This window comes from Crinia signifera, chromosome 8 (assembly GCF_055691185.1).
Source record: "Crinia signifera chromosome 8, ASM5569118v1, whole genome shotgun sequence".
NCBI lineage: Eukaryota > Metazoa > Chordata > Amphibia > Anura > Myobatrachidae > Crinia > Crinia signifera.
The window spans coordinates 16,597,549-16,619,131 of NC_139224.1; the positions used below are offsets into that span (position 1 = coordinate 16,597,549).

The window sequence follows — 21,583 nt, forward strand, 5'->3', positions numbered from 1 at the left end:
CCATGTAGCCAGCGATTCCCCAGCTGACCTCCCATATATATCGTCTCCAGCTCTGCAGTAAGTGGGACAAGGGGTTCTGGAGCAGGCAGTACCGATGGAAAGTCCACAACCAACACCTCAAGTACAGGATGTGGCCGCTTGTGCTTTTTGGCTGCACTCACTGGAAGACGCCTGGAAGTGGCACAAACACCGACAATATAATCCGGTTTTCCTACAAATTCTTATACCAATACCACAAAGCAGGCACCAACAGCGCTGCCCTCCGAGGCAGGCACCAACGGGGCTGCCCTCCGAGGCAGGCACCAAATGTACTAATGCATATACTAATAGCTCTGCCATCCAGTGCATACACTAACACCACTAAGCACACTTACTGCATGCATACACTACCACTAATGCATATACTAACACCACTAAGCACTAGTTAATATACTAATAAACACTAATGAGTATACAAAGTACTAATGAATATACTAACACTAAGTTCTAATGAGTATATTATCATTAAAGTTCTTATTATTAGCATTGATTTATATGTTCTAATGAATATACAAACCGCATATAAACAGAAACCACAAAGTACTCATGAAACTGTGCGGAGTTTGTATATTCTGCCCGTACTTGTGTGGGTTTCCCTAATTATCCTACAGTGTCTGTGTGCGTGTACATGTGGTATGAATATAGATTGTAAACTCCACGGGGGCAGGGACTGAGTGCGGGTAAAAATATTCTCTGTACAGCGCTGCAGAATATATTTGCGCTATATAAATAACTGGTAATAAATATACCAATAACATGAAGTACCAATGACTATACCCTATACTAGGTTCTAATGTATATAATAACACCACAAGTAGCAATGAACATACTAAAACAAAACAGTACTAATGAATATACGAACACTTGGAACTAATGAATATACGAACACCACTAAGTACTGATGTATATAGTAACACAACGTAACAATAACTATACAAACACCACTGAATAATAATATAGTACTGATGTATATAGTAACACCACTAAGTACTGATGTATATAGTAACACCACTAAGTACTGATGGAATGGGATCATTCGTCAGACTGCATTTAGGTCTACAGTCATTAGGTCGACCCCACTAGGTCGACTTGCAGGAAGGTCGACCTGACTTAAGGTCGACATGGGCCAAGGTCGACATGGCTTAGGTCGACATGAGGAAGGTCGACTGGTCATAAGGTCGACATGGGTTTTTCACTGTTTTTTGATCCGAATGTCGACACAGTCGACATGGACACAGTTGGCAATGAGAATCGGACCCTCGCATCGCTCGCGATGCTTCGGGCACGGTGCCTCGCTGCGCTCGGCACACTATTTTATTCTCCCACCACGCCCTAGTGGATGGTAGGGCATGAAATACCGCCTGTCGGCACATGTCGGCTCAAAAAACAGTGAAAAACCCATGTCGACCTTCCTCATGTCGACCTTTATGCAAATTCGACCTTAAGTCATGTCGACCTTGGCCCATGTCGACCTTCCTGCCAGTCGACCTAGTGGGGTCGACCTAATGACTGTAGACCTAAGTTCATTCTAATAGATGACCGCATCCCGTACTGATGTATATAGTAACACCACTAAGTACTGATGTATATAGTAACACAACGTAACAATGACTATACAAACATCACAGAATAATAATATACAGTACAATCCTGTGTATTACACCGCCCCAACCAGCCCTTATACAGTACAATCCTGTGTATTACACCGCCCCAACCAGCCCTTATACAGCACAATCCTCTGTATTACACCGCCCCAACCAGCCCTTATACAGTACAATCCTATGTATTACACCGCCCCAACCAGCCCTTATAAAGTACAATCCTGTGTATTACACCGCCCCAACCAGCCCTTATACAGCACAATCCTCTGTATTACACCACCCCAACCAGCCCTCACAGTACAATCCTATGTATTACACCGCTCCAACCAGCCCTTATACAGTACAATCCTGTGTATTACACCGCCCCAACCAGCCCTTATACAGTACAATCCTGTGTATTACACCGCCCCAACTAGCCCTTATACAGTACAATCCTGTGTATTACACCACCCCAACCAGCCCTTATACAGTACAATCCTATGTATTACACCGCCCCAACCAGCCCTTATACAGCACAATCCTCTGTATTACACCACCCCAACCAGCCCTCACAGTACAATCCTATGTATTACACCGCTCCAACCAGCCCTTATACAGTACAATCCTGTGTATTACACCGCCCCAACCAGCCCTTATACAGTACAATCCTGTGTATTACACCGCCCCAACTAGCCCTTATACAGTACAATCCTCTGTATTACACCGCCCCAACCAGCCCTTATACAGTACAATCCTGTGTATTACACCGCCCCAACCAGCCCTTATACAGTACAATCCTGTGTATTACACCACCCCAACCAGCCCTTATACAGCACAATCCTGTGTATTACACCACCCCAAATACAGCACAATCCTGTGTATTACACCGCCCCAACCAGCCCTTATACAGTACAATCCTATGTATTACACCGCCCCAACCAGCCCTTATACAGTACAATCCTGTGTATTACACCGCCCCAACCAGCCCTTATACAGTACAATCCTGTGTATTACACCGCCCCAACCAGCCCTTATACAGTACAATCCTGTGTATTACACCGCCCCAACCAGCCCTTATACAGCACAATCCTCTGTATTACACCGCCCCAACCAGCCCTTATACAGTACAATCCTGTGTATTACACCACCCCAACCAGCCCTTATACAGTACAATCCTCTGTATTACACCGCCCCAACTAGCCCTTATACAGTACAATCCTGTGTATTACACCGCCCCAACTAGCCCTTATACAGCACAATCCTCTGTATTACACCGCCCCAACCAGCCCTTATACAGTACAATCCTGTGTATTACACCGCCCCAACCAGCCCTTATACAGTACAATCCTATGTATTACACCGCCCCAACCAGCCCTTATACAGTACAATCCTCTGTATAACACCACCCCAACCAGCCCTTATACAGTACAATCCTGTGTATTACACCGCCCCAACCAGCCCTTATACAGCACAATCCTGTGTATTACACCGCCCCAACCAGCCCTTATACAGTACAATCCTGTGTATTACACCGCCCCAACCAGCCCTTATACAGTACAATCCTGTGTATTACACCGCCCCAACCAGCCCTTATACAGTACAATCCTGTGTATTACACCGCCCCAACCAGCCCTTATACAGTACAATCCTGTGTATTACACCACCCCAACCAGCCCTTATACAGCACAATCCTGTGTATTACACCGCCCCAACCAGCCCTTATACAGCACAATCCTGTGTATTACACCGCCCCAACCAGCCCTTATACAGTACAATCCTGTGTATTACACCACCCCAACCAGCCCTTATACAGTACAATCCTGTGTATTACACCGCCCCAACCAGCCCTTATACAGTACAATCCTGTGTATTACACCGCCCCAACCAGCCCTCACAGTACAATCCTGTGTATTACACCGCCCCAACCAGCCCTTATACAGTACAATCCTGTGTATTACACCGCCCCAACCAGCCCTTATACAGTACAATCCTATGTATTACACCTCCCCAACCAGCCCTTATACAGCACAAACCTGTGTATTACACTGCTCCAACCAGCCCTTATACAGTACAATCCTATGTATTACACCGCCCCATCCAGCCCTTATACAGCACAATCCTATGTATTACACCTCCCCAACCAGCCCTTATACAGCACAAACCTGTGTATTACACCGCCCCAACCAGCCCTTATACAGTACAATCCTATGTATTACACCTCCCCAACCAGCCTTATACAGTACAATCCTGTGTATTACACCGCCCCAACCAGCCCTTATACAGTACAATCCTGTGTATTACACCGCCCCAACCAGCCCTTATACAGCACAAACCTGTGTATTACACCGCTCCAACCAGCCCTTATACAGTACAATCCTGTGTATTACACCGCCCCAACCAGCCCTTATACAGTACAATCCTCTGTATTACACCACCCCAACCAGCCCTTATACAGTACAATCCTGTGTATTACACCGCCCCAACCAGCCCTTCTACAGTACAATCCTGTGTATTACACCACCCCAACCAGCCCTTATACAGCACAATCCTCTGTATTACACCGCCCCCAACCAGCCCTTATACAGCACAATCCTCTGTATTACACCGCCCCAACCAGCCCTTATACAGTACAATCCTGTGTATTACACCGCCCCAACCAGCCCTTATACAGTACAATCCTGTGTATTACACCGCTCCAACCAGCTCTTATACAGTACAATCCTGTGTATTACACCGCCCTACCAGCCCTAATACAGTACAATCCTGTGTATTACACCGCCCCATCCAGCCCTTATACAGCACAATCCTGTGTATTACACCGCCCCATCCAGCCCTTATACAGCACAATCCTGTGTATTACACCGCCCCAACCAGCCCTTCTACAGTACAATCCTGTGTATTACACCGCCCCAACCAGCCCTCACAGTACAATCTTATGTATTACACCGCCATATTGATTTCCGCTTTATTAATAGAAGTACCCGCTGGAGTCAGTGTTATTCTCTTATACACATCGCGTTCTATGTGCAGATCTGTCCAAAAACAAAACCAAGCACCCAGCACTAGGGTTTATAAATTCTAGCGCCATCCCCGACGGTAACATGACTGTAATACGGCTCACACTAGGGCTGCGTTCCTGCTCTGTGCCAGGGTCTCTGCTGCATCCGAGCGTCTTTGTATAGACAAAATGAAGGGTTAAGTGGCTTCTCTTTAAAGCTGTTCAAAGATCTCATCTGTATCCCCGCACTTTAATAAATAGCCCTCAAGTAGCAGATAAATTCATATCTAGAGGTTACAGTGTACCTCAGGGCGATACTGACCGTGCCAGATAATATCTAGGTCGTAGCTCTCTATTGCTGCAAGCGGACTACCAACTTCTCCGCTATGCATCCCCTCTCACCCCAATCTCTGATGCTCATCCATCACAGCTCTCACCCGCCCCATCCAACCTCTCTGTCTCCCCAATCTCTAAAGGCTCACTCCATCTCACAGCCTCTCACTCCTAGCTCTCTCATCTGCCCCATCTAACCTCTCTGTCTCACTCATCTCACCAACCTCTCACCCCACAATCTGAGGCTCTCCCCATCTCCCAGCCTCCATTGATCACCTAGAACAGTGTCCATACTGAGCATAACGTCCTCTCACAGATAAAGGACTATCGGAGAAACAGATTTTTTTGTTTATAAATGTAAGAGATAAAACGTTGAGCAGAGGAGCTGGGTGCACACTAGACAATTCGTTCAATGAGCAATATATAGTCACCGATTCCTGCCGTAATCCTGGTCGAATGACATCGTGCATACACACAGACTATCCGATATCGGTCAGTGACATCACCCTCCCCTACATGCAGTCATTGACTATATAGTGCTGCACGTACAAGACCGTGTGTGTGTGTGTGTTATCAATGTGCAAAACGCACAATTTTAGTGGTATTGAGCATACACACTAGACGATATGCGCATATCATTAATGATATGGGATTTGTACATATCGATAATGATAGATCACTCAGTGTTTACCCAGCATATGACAGGCAGCTGGGACATGTGCTGGACACTGTACAGTGCTAGGTATATCCAGGGACAGCCAGAGACAGGGCTTACAGTGCGCAGACCACTCAGCATCCGGACCATGTAACATGCATCCCGAGCGCGCGCACACACACACATACCGATAAGCTGTCAGCAGGGGTGAGGTGCAATGTACTGCCTGCAGGTGACCGTCTCTAAGCAGCAGTAATGTGTGACACACACACACTCTGATACCTACCTACATAGTACATCTACTATACACACATATACATCTACAATACACACACACACACACACACACACACACACACACACACCTATACATCTACTATACAGACACACTGACACCTATACCCAACCATCTACTATACACACACACTGACAGCTATACATCTACTATAAACACACACATACATCTACAATACACACACATCTACTATACACACACACACACACACACACACACTGACAGCTATACATCTACTATACAGACACACTGACACCTATACATCTACTATACACACACTGACAGCTATACATCTACTATACAGACACACTGACACCTATACCCAACCATCTACTATACACACACACACACACTGACAGCTATACATCTACTATAAACACACACACACACACACACACCTATACATCTACAATACACACACACATACATCTACAATACACACACATCTACTATACACACACAGCTATACCCACACACTGACAGCTATACATCTACTATACACACACTGACAGCTATACATCTACTATACACATACTGACACCTATACATCTACTATACACATACTGACACCTATACATCTACTATACACATACTGACATCTACTATACACATACTGACACCTATACATCTACTATACACACACTGACACCTATACATCTACTATAAACACACACACACACCTATACATCTACAATACACACACACACCTATACATCTACAATACACACACATCTACTATACACACACACAGCTATACCCACACACTGACAGCTATACATCTACTATACACACACTGACAGCTATACATCTACTATACACACACTGACATCTACTATACCCAGACACTGACACCTATACATCTACTATACCCACACTGACATCTACTATACACATACTGACACCTATACATCTACTATACACACACTGATACCTATACATCTACTATACAGACACTGACACCTACACATTTACTATACCCAGACACTGACACCTATACATTTACTATACCCAGACACTGACACCTATACACATACTGACACCTATACATCTACTATACACACACTGACACCTATACATCTACTATACACACACACACTGACACCTATACATTTACTATACCCAGACACTGACACCTATACATCTACTATACACATACTGACACCTATACATCTACTATACACACTGACACCTATACATCTACTATACACACACTGATACCTATACATCTACTATACAGACACTGACACCTATACATTTACTATACCCAGACACTGACACCTATACATCTACTATACACATACTGACACCTATACATCTACTATACACATACTGACACCTATACATCTACTATACACACACTGACACCTATACATCTACTATACACACACTGACACCTATACATTTACTATACCCAGACACCTATACATCTACTATACACACTGACACCTATACATCTACTATACACATACTGACGCCTATAAATCTACTATACACATACTGACACCTATACATCTACTATACACATACTGACATCTACTATACACATACTGACACCTATACATCAACTATACACACACTGACACCTATACATTTACTATACCCAGACACTGACACCTATACATCTACTATACACATACTGACACCTATACATCTACTATACACATACTGACGCCTATAAATCTACTATACACATACTGACACCTATACATCTACTCTACTATAGACACACATCTATACATCTACTATACACACACACACACCTATTCATCTACTATACACACACACACACACACACACACACAGATATAGTAAGATGCTGAAACATACACATTCACACGCTTGCACACACACACACACACACACACACAATCCCTCCTGGCAGGTAATTATCTTTTCAGGACAAACTCACAGATAATCAGTGGAGGGAGGGGGGGGATAGGAAATAAAAGGAAGTTGGTGATAAGGAGAATGAGAATGGAAGCGGAGAAGCTTCTGCAGGTTACAGGATGATTGCTATGTGATAATGACATTGCGTTATCAGTGTTCTGCTTCACTGCTTGCCTGGTACAGCCAATGTGCTGTGTGCCTGGGGCTATGGAAGAAGCTGGGGAGGGTGTAGGGCTATGGAAGACGCTGGGCAGGGTGTATACGGGGGTGCAGGGCTGTGGAGGGTACATAAGGGGGTGCAGGGCTGTGGAGGGTATATAAGAGGGTGCAGGGCTATGGAAGACACTGGGGAGGGTGTAAAAAGGGGTGCAGGGCTGTGGAGGGTATATAAGGGGGTGCAGGGCTATGGAAGACACTGGGGAGGGTATATAAGGGGGTGCAGGGCTGTGGAGGGTATATAAGAGGGTGCAGGGCTGTGGAAGACACTGGGGAGGGTGTATAAGGAGGTGCAGGGCTGTGGAGGGTAATATAAAGGGGGTGCAGGGCTATGGAAGACACTGGGGAGGGTGTATAAAGGGGTGCAGGGCTTGGTAGGGTATATAAGGGGGTGCCTGGACTAGGATCCCCCCCCCCGAGTTCCTGCACGTCGGAGTTCGGCATCATCACTGTGGCAGCCGGGGTATACGGCTGACGGACAATAATAGGGAGTTAGTAGGAGAGTGCCTGCTTCTATGCCCTCAGTCACCAAACACGTGGAACAAGGAAACACTGGTGTATACGGGTATACAGCTGCAGCCCCTCTGGGATGACTGGAACTGAATGCCCAACCCAGCCGTGCTTTGTCCCCCAAACTGCCCTGGCTTGTAGCACCTTCTGCGCACATAGACACAATACACAATGCAGGGCACGGCTATGCCAGATCTGATTGCCAGTCTACAGCTAACCCGGTCTAAGGCCCGCTGCCCGGACCACTGCCCTGAATCAGGCTACGTCTAGTTCCCACATTTCTAGTGATGCCCGTGTCAACTATGGCTAAGCTTAGGGCTGATCTGTGGTGTCCAGCCACAAGTTCCACCACTTTCCTGCAGAAGACCAGATGTGGCACATCAGAGAGACCATCTCCCTGCCCCAGACCACACGCGCTGGCACCTGCCACAGCCCCCCTAAACCACTGGCAACTGCCACAGCCCCCCCAGACCACTGGCACCTGCCACAGCCCCCCCAGACCACTCACGCTGGCACCATGCATGTTTTCCTGCCACCTTCCTTCTACAACTGCTCTGATCATCGTCAGACCCCATCTGTGGGGGGCGTCTGTCAGACAAGCTCCAGATGAAGCATCACAGAATGGTCTCCATCAGAGGGAGTCATATGCTAATTGCATTGTGATGAAGATTACCTCCTTCTCCATCAGCGGTGACCTGGAGGCCCTCTCCTGAGGGGGGTCACCCACCTACTCCAATTCCTAGCTCTCCTCTCTAAGCCTCATACAATGTGGGTGACAGGCTCTGACAGATGGGTGACACCCACTCGCTTATCCATCCTCATCTCCGACTTCTTCAAAGGAAGCTAGCTGGAGAGACAATAAGTGGGGCACCCAGCACTCCGACATGAGTGGCAGCTGTCACTCCCACTCCTCCTCTGTACATGGAAGGAGCTGGGAAAGTGATGCATGGTCGGGAATCCCAAATATCAGGGGCTAACACGCCCCCCCCTGATGGGAGGATCACAGCAAGACAGCCACTGCCTTTTACAGGCAGGACGCCTCACCTATAGGAATGATATATAGTCCCATCACGGCTGGAGGGTATATTGTGCTCCGGTGCCTCCCGCCACAACAGTGACTCCATGTCTCATACCTCCTATAATAATGTAACCCGGCTGCACTCTCCGCAGCGTCGTGTCATAGGGGCAGAGTACCCCCCCACCTCAGGCTCTGATCGCAATGACGTCCGGGGGGGGGGGGGGGGGGGCACACATATGACATTCCCCCAGGAATGGTACAATGCACAAGGCTGTGGGCTGGGAAGGCTGACAACAGGTACAGCGCTCTTTCTGGGAGCGAGCGGGTTAATGAGGAGTGCAGTGCACCCCTCCTTATCCTGCTGGTACCCCGAGGAAATCAGTGTGCCAGGAAAACCCATTACATCCTGTCTGTGTCAATTAGCTTCTAATTATGGTTTCGTAATGCTCAGGAGATAATTAACATGTAAATGACATTACAATGTTTATAGTCAATAAACTCTCGCTGGGACATCTCCTGTCAGAGAGCGCTGACTGGGGCGGGCATGGTACGCAGTGCCAAAGTGTAAAGCTGGCATAGGGCGAGTGATAAGAGGCTGGGCACAGGGGGGGGGGGGGGGGGAATAAGAGGCTGGGCACAGGGAGGGGATGTATGTGCAGAGTTACGTATTCCCCGTACAGCACAGTGTAGTATGACGGCATTACATAACCCAGCAGTAACAGAGCTGCACACCGTCTGGGCCTCTCTGCAGGAGGCGTCCGGGTAATGTTACTCTCTATAAACACCATGTGCTGCACATTCAGAGTATTACCTCTAGGACTACTAGAGGGTCACAGCTAGGACTGCGGCACACGCAGAGTATTACCTCTAGGACTACTAGAGAGGGTCACAGCTAGGACTGCGGCACACGCAGAGTATTACCTCTAGGACTACTAGAGGGTCACAGCTAGGACTGCGGCACACGCAGAGTATTACCTCTAGGACTACTAGAGGGTCACAGCTAGGACTGCGGCACACGCAGAGTATTACCTCTAGGACTACTAGAGGGTCACAGCTAGGACTGCGGCACACGCAGAGTATTACCTCTAGGACTACTAGAGGGTCACCGCTAGGACTGCGGCACACGCAGAGTATTACCTCTAGGACTACTAGAGGGTCACAGCTAGGACTGCAGCACACGCAGAGTATTACCTCTAGGACTACTAGAGGGTCACCGCTAGGACTGCAGCACACGCAGAGTATTACCTCTAGGACTACTAGAGGGTCACAGCTAGGACTGCTGCACACGCAGAGTATTACCTCTAGGACTACTAGAGGGTCACAGCTAGGACTGCAGCACACGCAGAGTATTACCTCTAGGACTACTAGAGGGTCACAGCTAGGACTGCTGCACACGCAGAGTATTACCTCTAGGACTACTAGAGGGTCACCGCTAGGACTGCGGCACACGCAGAGTATTACCTCTAGGACTACTAGAGGGTCACCGCTAGGACTGCGGCACACGCAGAGTATTACCTCTAGGACTACTAGAGGGTCACAGCTAGGACTGCGGCACACGCAGAGTATTACCTCTAGGACTACTAGAGGGTCACCGCTAGGACTGCGGCACACGCAGAGTATTACCTCTAGGACTACTAGAGGGTCACAGCTAGGACTGCAGCACACGCAGAGTATTACCTCTAGGACTACTAGAGGGTCACCGCTAGGACTGCAGCACACGCAGAGTATTACCTCTAGGACTACTAGAGGGTCACAGCTAGGACTGCTGCACACGCAGAGTATTACCCCTAGGACTACTAGAGGGTCACAGCTAGGACTGCTGCACACGCAGAGTATTACCTCTAGGACTACTAGAGGGTCACAGCTAGGACTGCTGCACACGCAGAGTATTACCTCTAGGACTACTAGAGGGTCACCGCTAGGACTGCGGCACACGCAGAGTATTACCTCTAGGACTACTAGAGGGTCACCGCTAGGACTGCGGCACACGCAGAGTATTACCTCTAGGACTACTAGAGGGTCACAGCTAGGACTGCGGCACACGCAGAGTATTACCTCTAGGACTACTAGAGGGTCACAGCTAGGACTGCGGCACACGCAGAGTATTACCTCTAGGACTACTAGAGAGTGTCATAGCTAGGACTGCTGCACAAGCAGAGTATTACCCCTAGGACTACTAGAGGGTCACCGCTAGGACTGCGGCACATGCAGAGTATTACCCCCTAGGACTACTAGAGAGGGTCACAGCTAGGACTGCGGCACACGCAGAGTATTACCTCTAGGACTACTAGAGGGTCACAGCTAGGACTGCTGCACACACACACATTATTACCCCTAGGATTGCTAGAGAGGGTCACAGCAAGGACTGCGGCACATGCAGAGTATTACCCCTAGGACTACTAGAAAGGGTCACAGCAAGGACTGCGGCACACGCAGAGTATTACCTCTAGGACTACTAGAGGGTCACCGCTAGGACTGCGGCACACGCAGAGTATTACCTCTAGGACTACTAGAGGGTCACCGCTAGGACTGCGGCACACGCAGAGTATTACCTCTAGGACTACTAGAGGGTCACCGCTAGGACTGCGGCACACGCAGAGTATTACCTCTAGGACTACTAGAGAGGGTCACAGCTAGGACTGCGGCACACGCAGAGTATTACCTCTAGGACTACTAGAGGGTCACAGCTAGGACTGCGGCACATGCAGAGTATTACCCTTAGGACTACTAGAAAGGGTCACAGCAAGGACTGACTTCCCCCGATGCACAGCATCAGTGTGGCTCTAGCTGGCGCAGCTGGCATGGTGCCATATGTGAGGTATTATCAGTATCACTGGGTATTATACCACATGTAGAATGTTACGACATACGCAGATCATTTCCTGCAGGACATCGCACCATATGGTGCTCGCACAGTGCTGAGGCACATGCCTGGGATTATCCATAGGGATATGAAGCCATATGTGTTACCCATGCAGAGCATTACCTGTGGATTCGCAGCACATGTAGGAATAACGAGCGGCCAGATCTCCTTTATTACATTTCGCTGCACACTCCTCAGGGCTGGGGGCTTAATGATCAGCCAGGGGAGACCCAGAGAGAGGCGGGCGGAGGGGCCATGGGTAAAACAGCGAGATGGGGAGGCGATTGGACGCGGCAGACTGTGGGCTGAAGGAGTCTTACAGATTTAGAAGTAACTTTGGGAGTGCTCCCAATACGTGGACACATTTCTGAGGGGTGCAAATAAAAATGAGAGGCTAATGCAGGGAGGGGGAGGTGTGTGTGTGCTAATCTACAAAGTGCATTGGATGCGTCATTACCGCGGGTGATCGCCCGCTGCCAGGAGAAGCCTCCTAGATGCGCACGAGTATAACGTCATCCGAGCACTGTATTACCACCCATTCCCACCTATCTCCTGCTATAGTGCCCATTCAGGCCTTATATTAATGGAGCACGGGGGTCACGCCCTGCAGAGCAAATGACACCCGTAATCGCCTCTTGTCTGCAGCCCTGCATCTCATTCCCATGATATTGCTCTTCAAATCTATTTACAGTGATAACCTGGTACAAATCCGCTGCAGATAGCTCCGCCCCCACACAGTTACATGTGCTGCAGGCATCTCCACCCACCGGTACATGCGCCACAGGCAGCTCCACCCCCATACAGGTACATGCACCGCAGGCAGCTCCGCCCCCACACAGTTACATGTGCTGCAGGCATCTCCACCCACCCACCGGTACATGCGCCACAGGCAGCTCCGCCCCCACACAGGTACATGCATCGCAGGCAGCTCCGCCCCCACACAGGTACATGTATCGCAGGCAGCTGCGCCCCCCCACAGGTACATGCACCACAGGCAGCTCCGCCCACAGTTACGTGTAACATAGGCAGCTCCGCCCCCACACAGTTACATGCGCTGCAGGCAGCCCCGCCCCCACACAGGTCCAGATCCGCTGCAGGCAGCTCGGCCCCCACACAGGTCCAGATCCGCTGCAGGCAGCTCGGCCCCCACACAGGTCCATGCTCCGCAGGCAGCTCCGACCCCACAGTTACATGCGCCGCAGACAGTAAAGCCCCCACAGTTACATGCGACGCAGACAGCTCTGCCCCCACACAGTTACATGCGCCGCAGGCAGACCCGCCCCCACACATGTCCAGATCCGCTGCAGGCAGCCCCGCCCCCACACAGGTCCAGAGCCGCTGCAGGCAGCCCCGCCCCCACACAGGTCCAGAGCCGCTGCAGGCAGCTCCGCCCCTACACAGGTCCAGAGCCGCTGCAGGCAGCTCCGCCCCTACACAGGTCCAGAGCCGCTGCAGGCAGCTCCGCCCCTACACAGGTCCAGAGCCGCTGCAGGCAGCTCCGCCCCTACACAGGTCCAGAGCCGCTGCAGGCAGCCCCGCCCCCACACAGGTCCAGAGCCGCTGCAGGCAGCCCCGCCCCCACACAGGTCCAGAGCCGCTGCAGGCAGCCCCGCCCCCACACAGGTCCAGAGCCGCTGCAGGCAGCCCCGCCCCCACACAGGTCCAGAGCCGCTGCAGGCAGCCCCGCCCCCACACAGGTCCAGAGCCGCTGCAGGCAGCCCCGCCCCCACACAGGTCCAGAGCCGCTGCAGGCAGCTCCGCCCCTACACAGGTCCAGAGCCGCTGCAGGCAGCTCCGCCCCTACACAGGTACATGCAGCACACAAATCATGGTCACGGATGTCAGTGAGATACAATGGGCAGGATCCTGATCCCGGCAATGTCTGGATGTGGGAAGGGAGCGTTGTGTGCCACATACCTGTATAGGCAGCGGGGGTATGAATGGGTGGGGGAGGGGGAGAGAATGCCCAGAGACTGGCGGATAATTATACCTGCTTACACTGCGGCTGTCAGGGGACCCATACACTCAGCCATTACCGGAGACAGGCGAGAGAGAGTCTGGGAACCCCCAACACCTTGTTATTCTAGCAGCAGAACAGGGGAAGGAAGGGGGGGGGGGGGGGGTGATGGATAGAGATGATGAATTAGGAGAAAGTGGGGGAGGAAGAGACCAGAGACAGACAGAACATATATATATAAGCCAATGGCAAGAATGCTGGAAATGATGTGTAGTGATAAATCCACATGTAAATGTGATCACGTCCCTTCCACCCCTGTCCCCACACTAGTGCTCTGCGCTTCCACCCCTGTCCCCACACTAGTGCTCTGCGCTTCCACCCCTGTCCCCACACTAGTGCTCTGCGCTTCCACCCCTGTCCCCACACTAGTGATCTGCGCTTCCACCCCTGTCCCCACACTAGTGCTCTGCGCTTCCACCCCTGTCCCCACACTAGTGCTCTGCGCTTCCACCCCTGTCCCCACACTAGTGCTCTGCGCTTCCACCCCTGTCCCCACACTAGTGATCTGCGCTTCCACCCCTGTCCCCACACTAGTGCTCTGCGCTTCCACCCCTGTCCCCACACTAGTGCTCTGCGCTTCCGCCCCTGTCCCCACACTAGTGCTCTGCGCTTCCGCCCCTGTCCCCACACTAGTGCTCTGCGCTTCCGCCCCTGTCCCCACACTAGTGCTCTGCGCTTCCGCCCCTGTCCCCACACTAGTGCTCTGCGCTTCCGCCCCTGTCCCCACACTAGTGCTCTGCGCTTCCGCCCCTGTCCCCACACTAGTGATCTGTGCTTCCACCCCTGTCCCCACACTAGTGATCTGCGCTTCCACCCCTGTCCCCACACTAGTGATCTGCGCTTCCACCCCTGTCCCCACACTAGTGCTCTGCGCTTCCGCCCCTGTCCCCACACTAGTGCTCTGCGCTTCCACCCCTGTCCCCACACTAGTGCTCTGCGCTTCCACCCCTGTCCCCACACTAGTGCTCTGCGCTTCCACCCCTGTACCTACACTAGTGATCTGCGCTTCCACCCCTGTCCCCACACTAGTGCTCTGTGCTTCCGCCCCTGTCCCCACACTAGTGCTCTAGGCTTCCACCCCTGTCCCCACACTAGTGATCTGCGCTTACACCCCTGTCCCCACACTAGTGCTCTGTGCTTCCACCCCTGTCCCCACACTAGTGCTCTGTGCTTCCACCCCTGTCCAACACTAGTGCTCTGTGCTTCCACCCCTGTCCAACACTAGTGCTCTGTGCTTCCACCCCTGTCCCCACACTAGTGCTCTGTGCTTCCACCCCTGTCCCCACACTAGTGATCTGTGCTTCCACCCCTGTCCCCACACTAGTGATCTGTGCTTCCACCCCTGTCCCCACACTAGTGCTCTGCGCTTCCACCCCTGTCCCCACACTAGTGATCTGCGCTTCCACACCTGTCCCCACACTAGTGCTCTGCGCTTCCACCCCTGTCCCCACACTAGTGATCTGTGTTTCCACCCCTGTCCCCACACTAGTGCTCTGTGTTTCCACCCCTGTCCCCACACTAGTGATCTGTGCTTCCACCCCTGTCCCCACACTAGTGATCTGTGCTTCCACCCCTGTCCCCACACTAGTGATCTGTGCTTCCACCCCTGTCCCCACCTCTAGTGCTCTGCGCTTCCACCCCTGTCCCCACACTAGTGATCTGCGCTTCCGCCCCTGTCCCCACACCAGTGATCTGCGCTTCCGCCCCTGTCCCTACACCAGTGATCTGCGCTTCCGCCCCTGTCCCCACACTAGTGATCTGCGCTTCCGCCCCTGTCCCCACACTAGTGATCTGCGCTTCCGCCCCTGTCCCCACACTAGTGATCTGCGCTTCCGCCCCTGTCCCCACACTAGTGATCTGCGCTTCCACCCCTGTCCCCACACTAGTGATCTGCGCTTCCACCCCTGTCCCCACACTAGTGATCTGCGCTTCCACCCCTGTCCCCACACTAGTGATCTGCGCTTCCACCCCTGTCCCCACACTAGTGATCTGCGCTTCCACCCCTGTGCCTACACTAGTGATCTGCGCTTGCACCCCTGTGCCCACACTAGTGATCTGCGCTTCCACCCCTGTGCCCACACTAGTGATCTGCGCTTCCACCCCTGTCCCCACACTAGTGATCTGCGCTTCCACCCCTGTCCCCACACTAGTGATCTGCGCTTCCACCCCTGTCCCCACACTATCGATCTGCGCTTCCACCCCTGTCCCCACACTATCGATCTGCGCTTCCACCCCTGTCCCCACACTAGTGATCTGCGCTTCCACCCCTGTGCCCACACTAGTGATCTGCGCTTCCACCCCTGTCCCCACACTAGTGATCTGCGCTTCCACCCCTGTCCCCACACTAGTGATCTGCGCTTCCACCCCTGTCCCCACACTAGTGATCTGCGCTTCCACCCCTGTCCCCACACTATCGATCTGCGCTTCCACCCCTGTCCCCACACTAGTGATCTGCGCTTCCACCCCTGTGCCCACACTAGTGATCTGCGCTTCCACCCCTGTCCCCACACTAGTGATCTGCGCTTCCACCCCTGTCCCCACACTAGTGATCTGCGCTTCCACCCCTGTCCCCACACTAGTGATCTGCGCTTCCACCCCTGTCCCCACACTATCGATCTGCGCTTCCACCCCTGTCCCCACACTAGTGCTCTGCGCTTCCACCCCTGTCCCCACACTAGTGATCTGCGCTTCCACCCCTGTCCCCACACTAGTGCTCTGCGCTTCCACCCCTGTCCCCACACTAGTGCTCTGCGCTTCCACCCCTGTCCCCACACTAGTGATCGTCCCTTTCACCCCTTTGCCTACACTAGTGATTTGTGCTTGCACCCCTGTGCCTACACTAGTGATCTGCGCTTCCACCCCCTGTGCTGTACCCTCTACACATCCCCATATAATGCAGCCTCCCCGCTGTACCCTCTACACTTCCCCATATAACGCAGCCTCCCCGCTGTACCCCCTACACATCCCCGTATAATGCAGCCTCCCCGCTGTACCCTCTACACATTCCCATATAACGCAGCCTCCCCGCTGTACCCCCGTACACATCCGGGTATAACGCAGCCTCCCCGCTGTACCCCCTACACATCCCCGTATAACGCAGCCTCCCCGCAGTACCCTCTCCACATCCCCGTATAACGCAGCCTCCCCGCAGTACCCTCTCCACATCCCCGTATAATGCAGCCTCCCAGCTGTACCCTCTCCACATCCCCGTATAACGCAGCCTCTTCCCCCCGCACTGTACTCTCTACACTTCCTCGTATAACGCAGCCTCCCCGCTGTACCCCCTACACACCCCATATAATGCAGCCTCCCCGCTGTACCCCCTACACATCCCCGTATAACGCAGCCTCCCCGCTGTACCCCCTACACATCCCCGTATAACGCAGCCTCCCCGCTGTACCCTCTACACTTCCCCGTATAATGCAGCCTCCCCGCTGTACCCCCTACACTACCCTGTATAACGCAGCCTCCCCGCTGTACCCTCTACACATCCCCGTATAATGCAGCCTCCCCGCTGTACCCTCTACACATCCCCGTATAACGCAGCCTCCCCGCCGTACCCTCTACACTTCCCCGTATAATGCAGCCTCCCCGCTGTACCCTCTACACATCCCCGTATAATGCAGCCTCCCCGCTGTACCCTCTACACATCCCCGTATAACGCAGCCTCCCCGCTGTACCCTCTACACATCCCCGTATAACGCAGCGGGACCCTGCATGGGCAGCAGCAGCATTGGGACCATCCATATTTGCAGGTCATGGAGGTGTCCGTACGTCGGTGAGAGCAGGTGGGGGCCGGACAATGTACAGGGAGCACTTTGGATGGACATAATGGCTGCGGGGAGATCCAGGTAGACGGAACCAATGATTTATAGATACATGGGTTAGGAATACTTCTATAATATCTCTTTAGTGCTACATTTTATACCATCAGACTTCAGCAGTAACAACTATAAAGCGCAGCAGTATATGCCGGCGCTATATCGACAGAAAATAGGGATCGCTCCCAGTGCACACGAGAGGTTACACGATAGCAGACAGGTCTCCGTCCTGATTTCCCAACCTGCACTGATTACACAGACGCTGCCTCCTCCATCACCTCCCCTCTCCCAGTCCCTCCCGGAACATCTCCCGCAGAGCGGCTGAGAAATCAGAACAAATGGAGGAATAACCTCTGCAGCGCCAGAGCCTCCGTCGGCACTTACCTCGGAAGGAAAGCTGCACGCGAGGCGTCGGCGGCAAGGTCTCTTTGGCAATGGTGTAGTAGAACGTTAGCAGAACGCAGGCAAAGACGAGAAGGTCCTGAGGTTGCATGGCACAGCGATGGGGCACCAGGGATCCTGCCAAACAGAAAGACAAGCCATTAGCTCAGCAGCTGTGACTGCGTCACCCCCTCTGTAGCCGCCATACCTGGCAGCAGGTCTGCACGTCATCAATATATGTCCGTTAGTGACATTTCTGTCTCGGTTATCTACATAGATTCCAGTCAACGAATTGACACAGTCTAGTTCCAATCAGAAGGTCGACTTTTTTTTTATGGTTGACATGTTCAATAGAATAATAGTCATGGGTCCAAATGGACTATGACTGGGAGTAGTTACCTGTGGGGAGGGTCTATGTCTCCACTTACCGTGTCCAAGAGTGAAAGGGATACTTTGCATGTCGATCATATGAGGTCAACCCAATACATTATCCACCTACACACAGAGACGGTGACTGACCTCATCCCCCCTACACAGAGACAGGGCGACGGATCTCGCCCCCCCCCCCCCCCCCCACACACACAAAGACAGGGTGATGGACCTAGTCCCCCCCCTACCCACAGAGACAGGGCGACGGACCTCATCCCCCCCCCCCCCCCCCTACACACAGAGACAGTGCGATGGACCTGCCCCCCCTCACACACAGAGACAGGGTGATGGACCTAGTCCCCCCCCACCCACCCACAGAGACAGGGCGATGGACCTCATCCCACCCTACGCACAGAGACAGGGCGATGGACCTCATCCCACCCTACACGCAGAGACAGTGCGATGGACCTGCCCCCCTCACACACAGAGACAGGGTGATGGACCTAGTCCCCCCCCACCCACAGAGACAGGGCGATGGACCTCATCCCACCCTACGCACAGAGACAGGACGACGGACCTCATCCCCTCCTACACGCAGAGACAGGGCAATAGACCTCGTTGTCGCCCCCCTTCAGACAGAGACAGAGCGATGGACTTTGTCCCCCCTACACACAGAGACAGGGTGATGTACAGTGGTGAAGAGCAGCGCGTCACTAACGCCATTCCAGCGTCTTCAAGGGCCAGGCTGCCCTGAGACACGGCCACACGGTTACTAAGAGTGACAGAACAAACAAACGTGACCTCCCTCATCTCTTCCCCCAACCATTTCCCCTTCTCCTCCTTATCTCCAGAGCAACCAGCCCCTACTGGGAGCATAAAACACATATAGGCGGCATAATAATGTTTGTGGAACTGCCTTAACGCAGGCTGTAACCTCATACCTCAGCCGCAGGATCTGATTAACCCTTCGGCTGCCGGGAAACGGGCCCGGCCAATGCAGCGCTGAATAGTCTTGTGTTCCAGGACACAAAAAGTTAAAAATGTAAAAAAAAAAAAAAATTAATGTCTCCTCCGCGCTGCATTGTTTTACAGCGGATCGCACGTTGTTCGAGCTGCCAGCGAGCCGAGCTTCATAGTCGTCAGGAGCGGGAGGGGAAGCGGCGGAAGAGAGCGGCGAGGTGATAAGAGACGGACCAGGTGCAGCCAGGTGATGCTATGAATAGAACGGTTACAACCAGCAATTGTTACAGTCACAATATAGGAAACGTTATCATGGCCAGATGTATATAGATACGACGTCTAGGGTCTGGAGTCGCCCACGTGAACAAGGCCGCGGGAAAGAGCTGGTAATAAAATAACACAATGAGATTTTCCCTGCGCTGGTCACACCGGGGACTTCTGCTGCATACATTTACTTAAAGGAATGAAACTTCCAGCGTGAGCCTCAGTAACAGGGGGACAGCATAGGACATGCCCGGGACCCCAAAAAATCTGTGCGTGACAGCCCCAATATAATCTCCTCAGTCATTGGCGGGGATCTCCCTACAGAACAGGCTGCCGGCACCATACGTCAGGGAAAGTAATGAGAAAATGGAGAAATCACTTATCGGACAGAGTCCTGGGGGCCGATGACATTGCAGAGTCTTAGAATTACTTTCTGCAGCCAAACATCCACGCATGTATCAGTGTCATTTGAGGTAATCCCGAAAACATGCACCAACAAGAACAGGAATGCAGAGAGCAAAACGCTGCGCAACAGGTCAGACAGGTAACTGCAGCAGTGAGAGGTGGCGAGCCCACACCTGAGAGATTAGAGATGCAGAGATACCTTCCTTTCTGCTTACCTGGGCTGAGGGGACCAGTCTCCTCTCACAGGTGCGGTGCCGTCTGTCGTCACTACCACCGTCCCCCCACTGTCACTGTCACAGCAGGATACGGCAGTTTGCTGACAAATAAAAAGTGCCTTATGTATTCATCAAAATGATCCACCACTTGGAGGATATATGTCCACGGGAATGTGCCATGCCTATGCGGGAGTGGGAAGCTGGTGCCACGCCCACGGGTGGACTGTCATGCCCATGCGGTACTGGGGGGGGCACATGCCATACTCTCAGGGAGTGGGACCAATGCCCACCAAGCTGCAAAATGTTACAAGACAAGATCTAAGACTTTGGGCTTCACCTCATTCTCGGCTTTACTGAGGAAACCCCAGCACCCTGTTACCGGTTATCTGACAAATCCCATCTTTTCTGACACCGCCCCTAAGCCAAGTGTTACTGCAAGATCCGAGAAACCAATAAATGTCAGTAAATGGTGTATAGATGTCACGGTGTAGGCTCAGTACAGTGGTGAGGGACAGGATTCCCTTCTGCATGCCCACATATTATATGATGAGAAGCCACAGGCACATTGACCACAAATCTTTTCAATTGGCCCTGTGGCTCTGGCCCAGTGCACCCCGAGTAGGGTCCTAGTGCACCCCAAGGTGCTACTGGACTACAATATCAGTATAACTCCAGCAGGGACTAAGAACAAACTGAGCAGATATGCGAGGAATACAGTACCGATACAGTAATCCAACATACAGCACCGACAGTAATA

At 52.0% G+C, this 21,583-nt stretch overlaps 1 protein-coding gene and 1 long non-coding RNA gene across 5 annotated transcripts in view; one reads left to right on the forward strand and one right to left on the reverse strand.

Moving 5' to 3' along the window:
* Positions 1-21,583, forward strand: part of LOC146025784 (uncharacterized) — a 192,035-nt gene that overhangs the window by 142,660 nt on the left and 27,792 nt on the right. Inside the window, exon 3 of the long non-coding RNA XR_014454295.1 lies at positions 20,075-20,189. This is a non-coding gene — a long non-coding RNA (uncharacterized LOC146025784). The remainder of the gene's footprint in view (positions 1-20,074; positions 20,190-21,583) is intronic.
* The window catches only part of SEMA3F (semaphorin 3F), a 141,996-nt gene that overhangs the window by 36,175 nt on the left and 84,238 nt on the right, over positions 1-21,583 (reverse strand). For all 4 annotated transcript variants that reach the window (XM_083155837.1, XM_083155836.1, XM_083155838.1 and 1 more), the window contains one exon: positions 18,617-18,751. In XM_083155837.1, coding sequence (XP_083011963.1) covers positions 18,617-18,725 — 109 coding nt within the window. In that variant the 5' untranslated portion in view covers positions 18,726-18,751. The remainder of the gene's footprint in view (positions 1-18,616; positions 18,752-21,583) is intronic.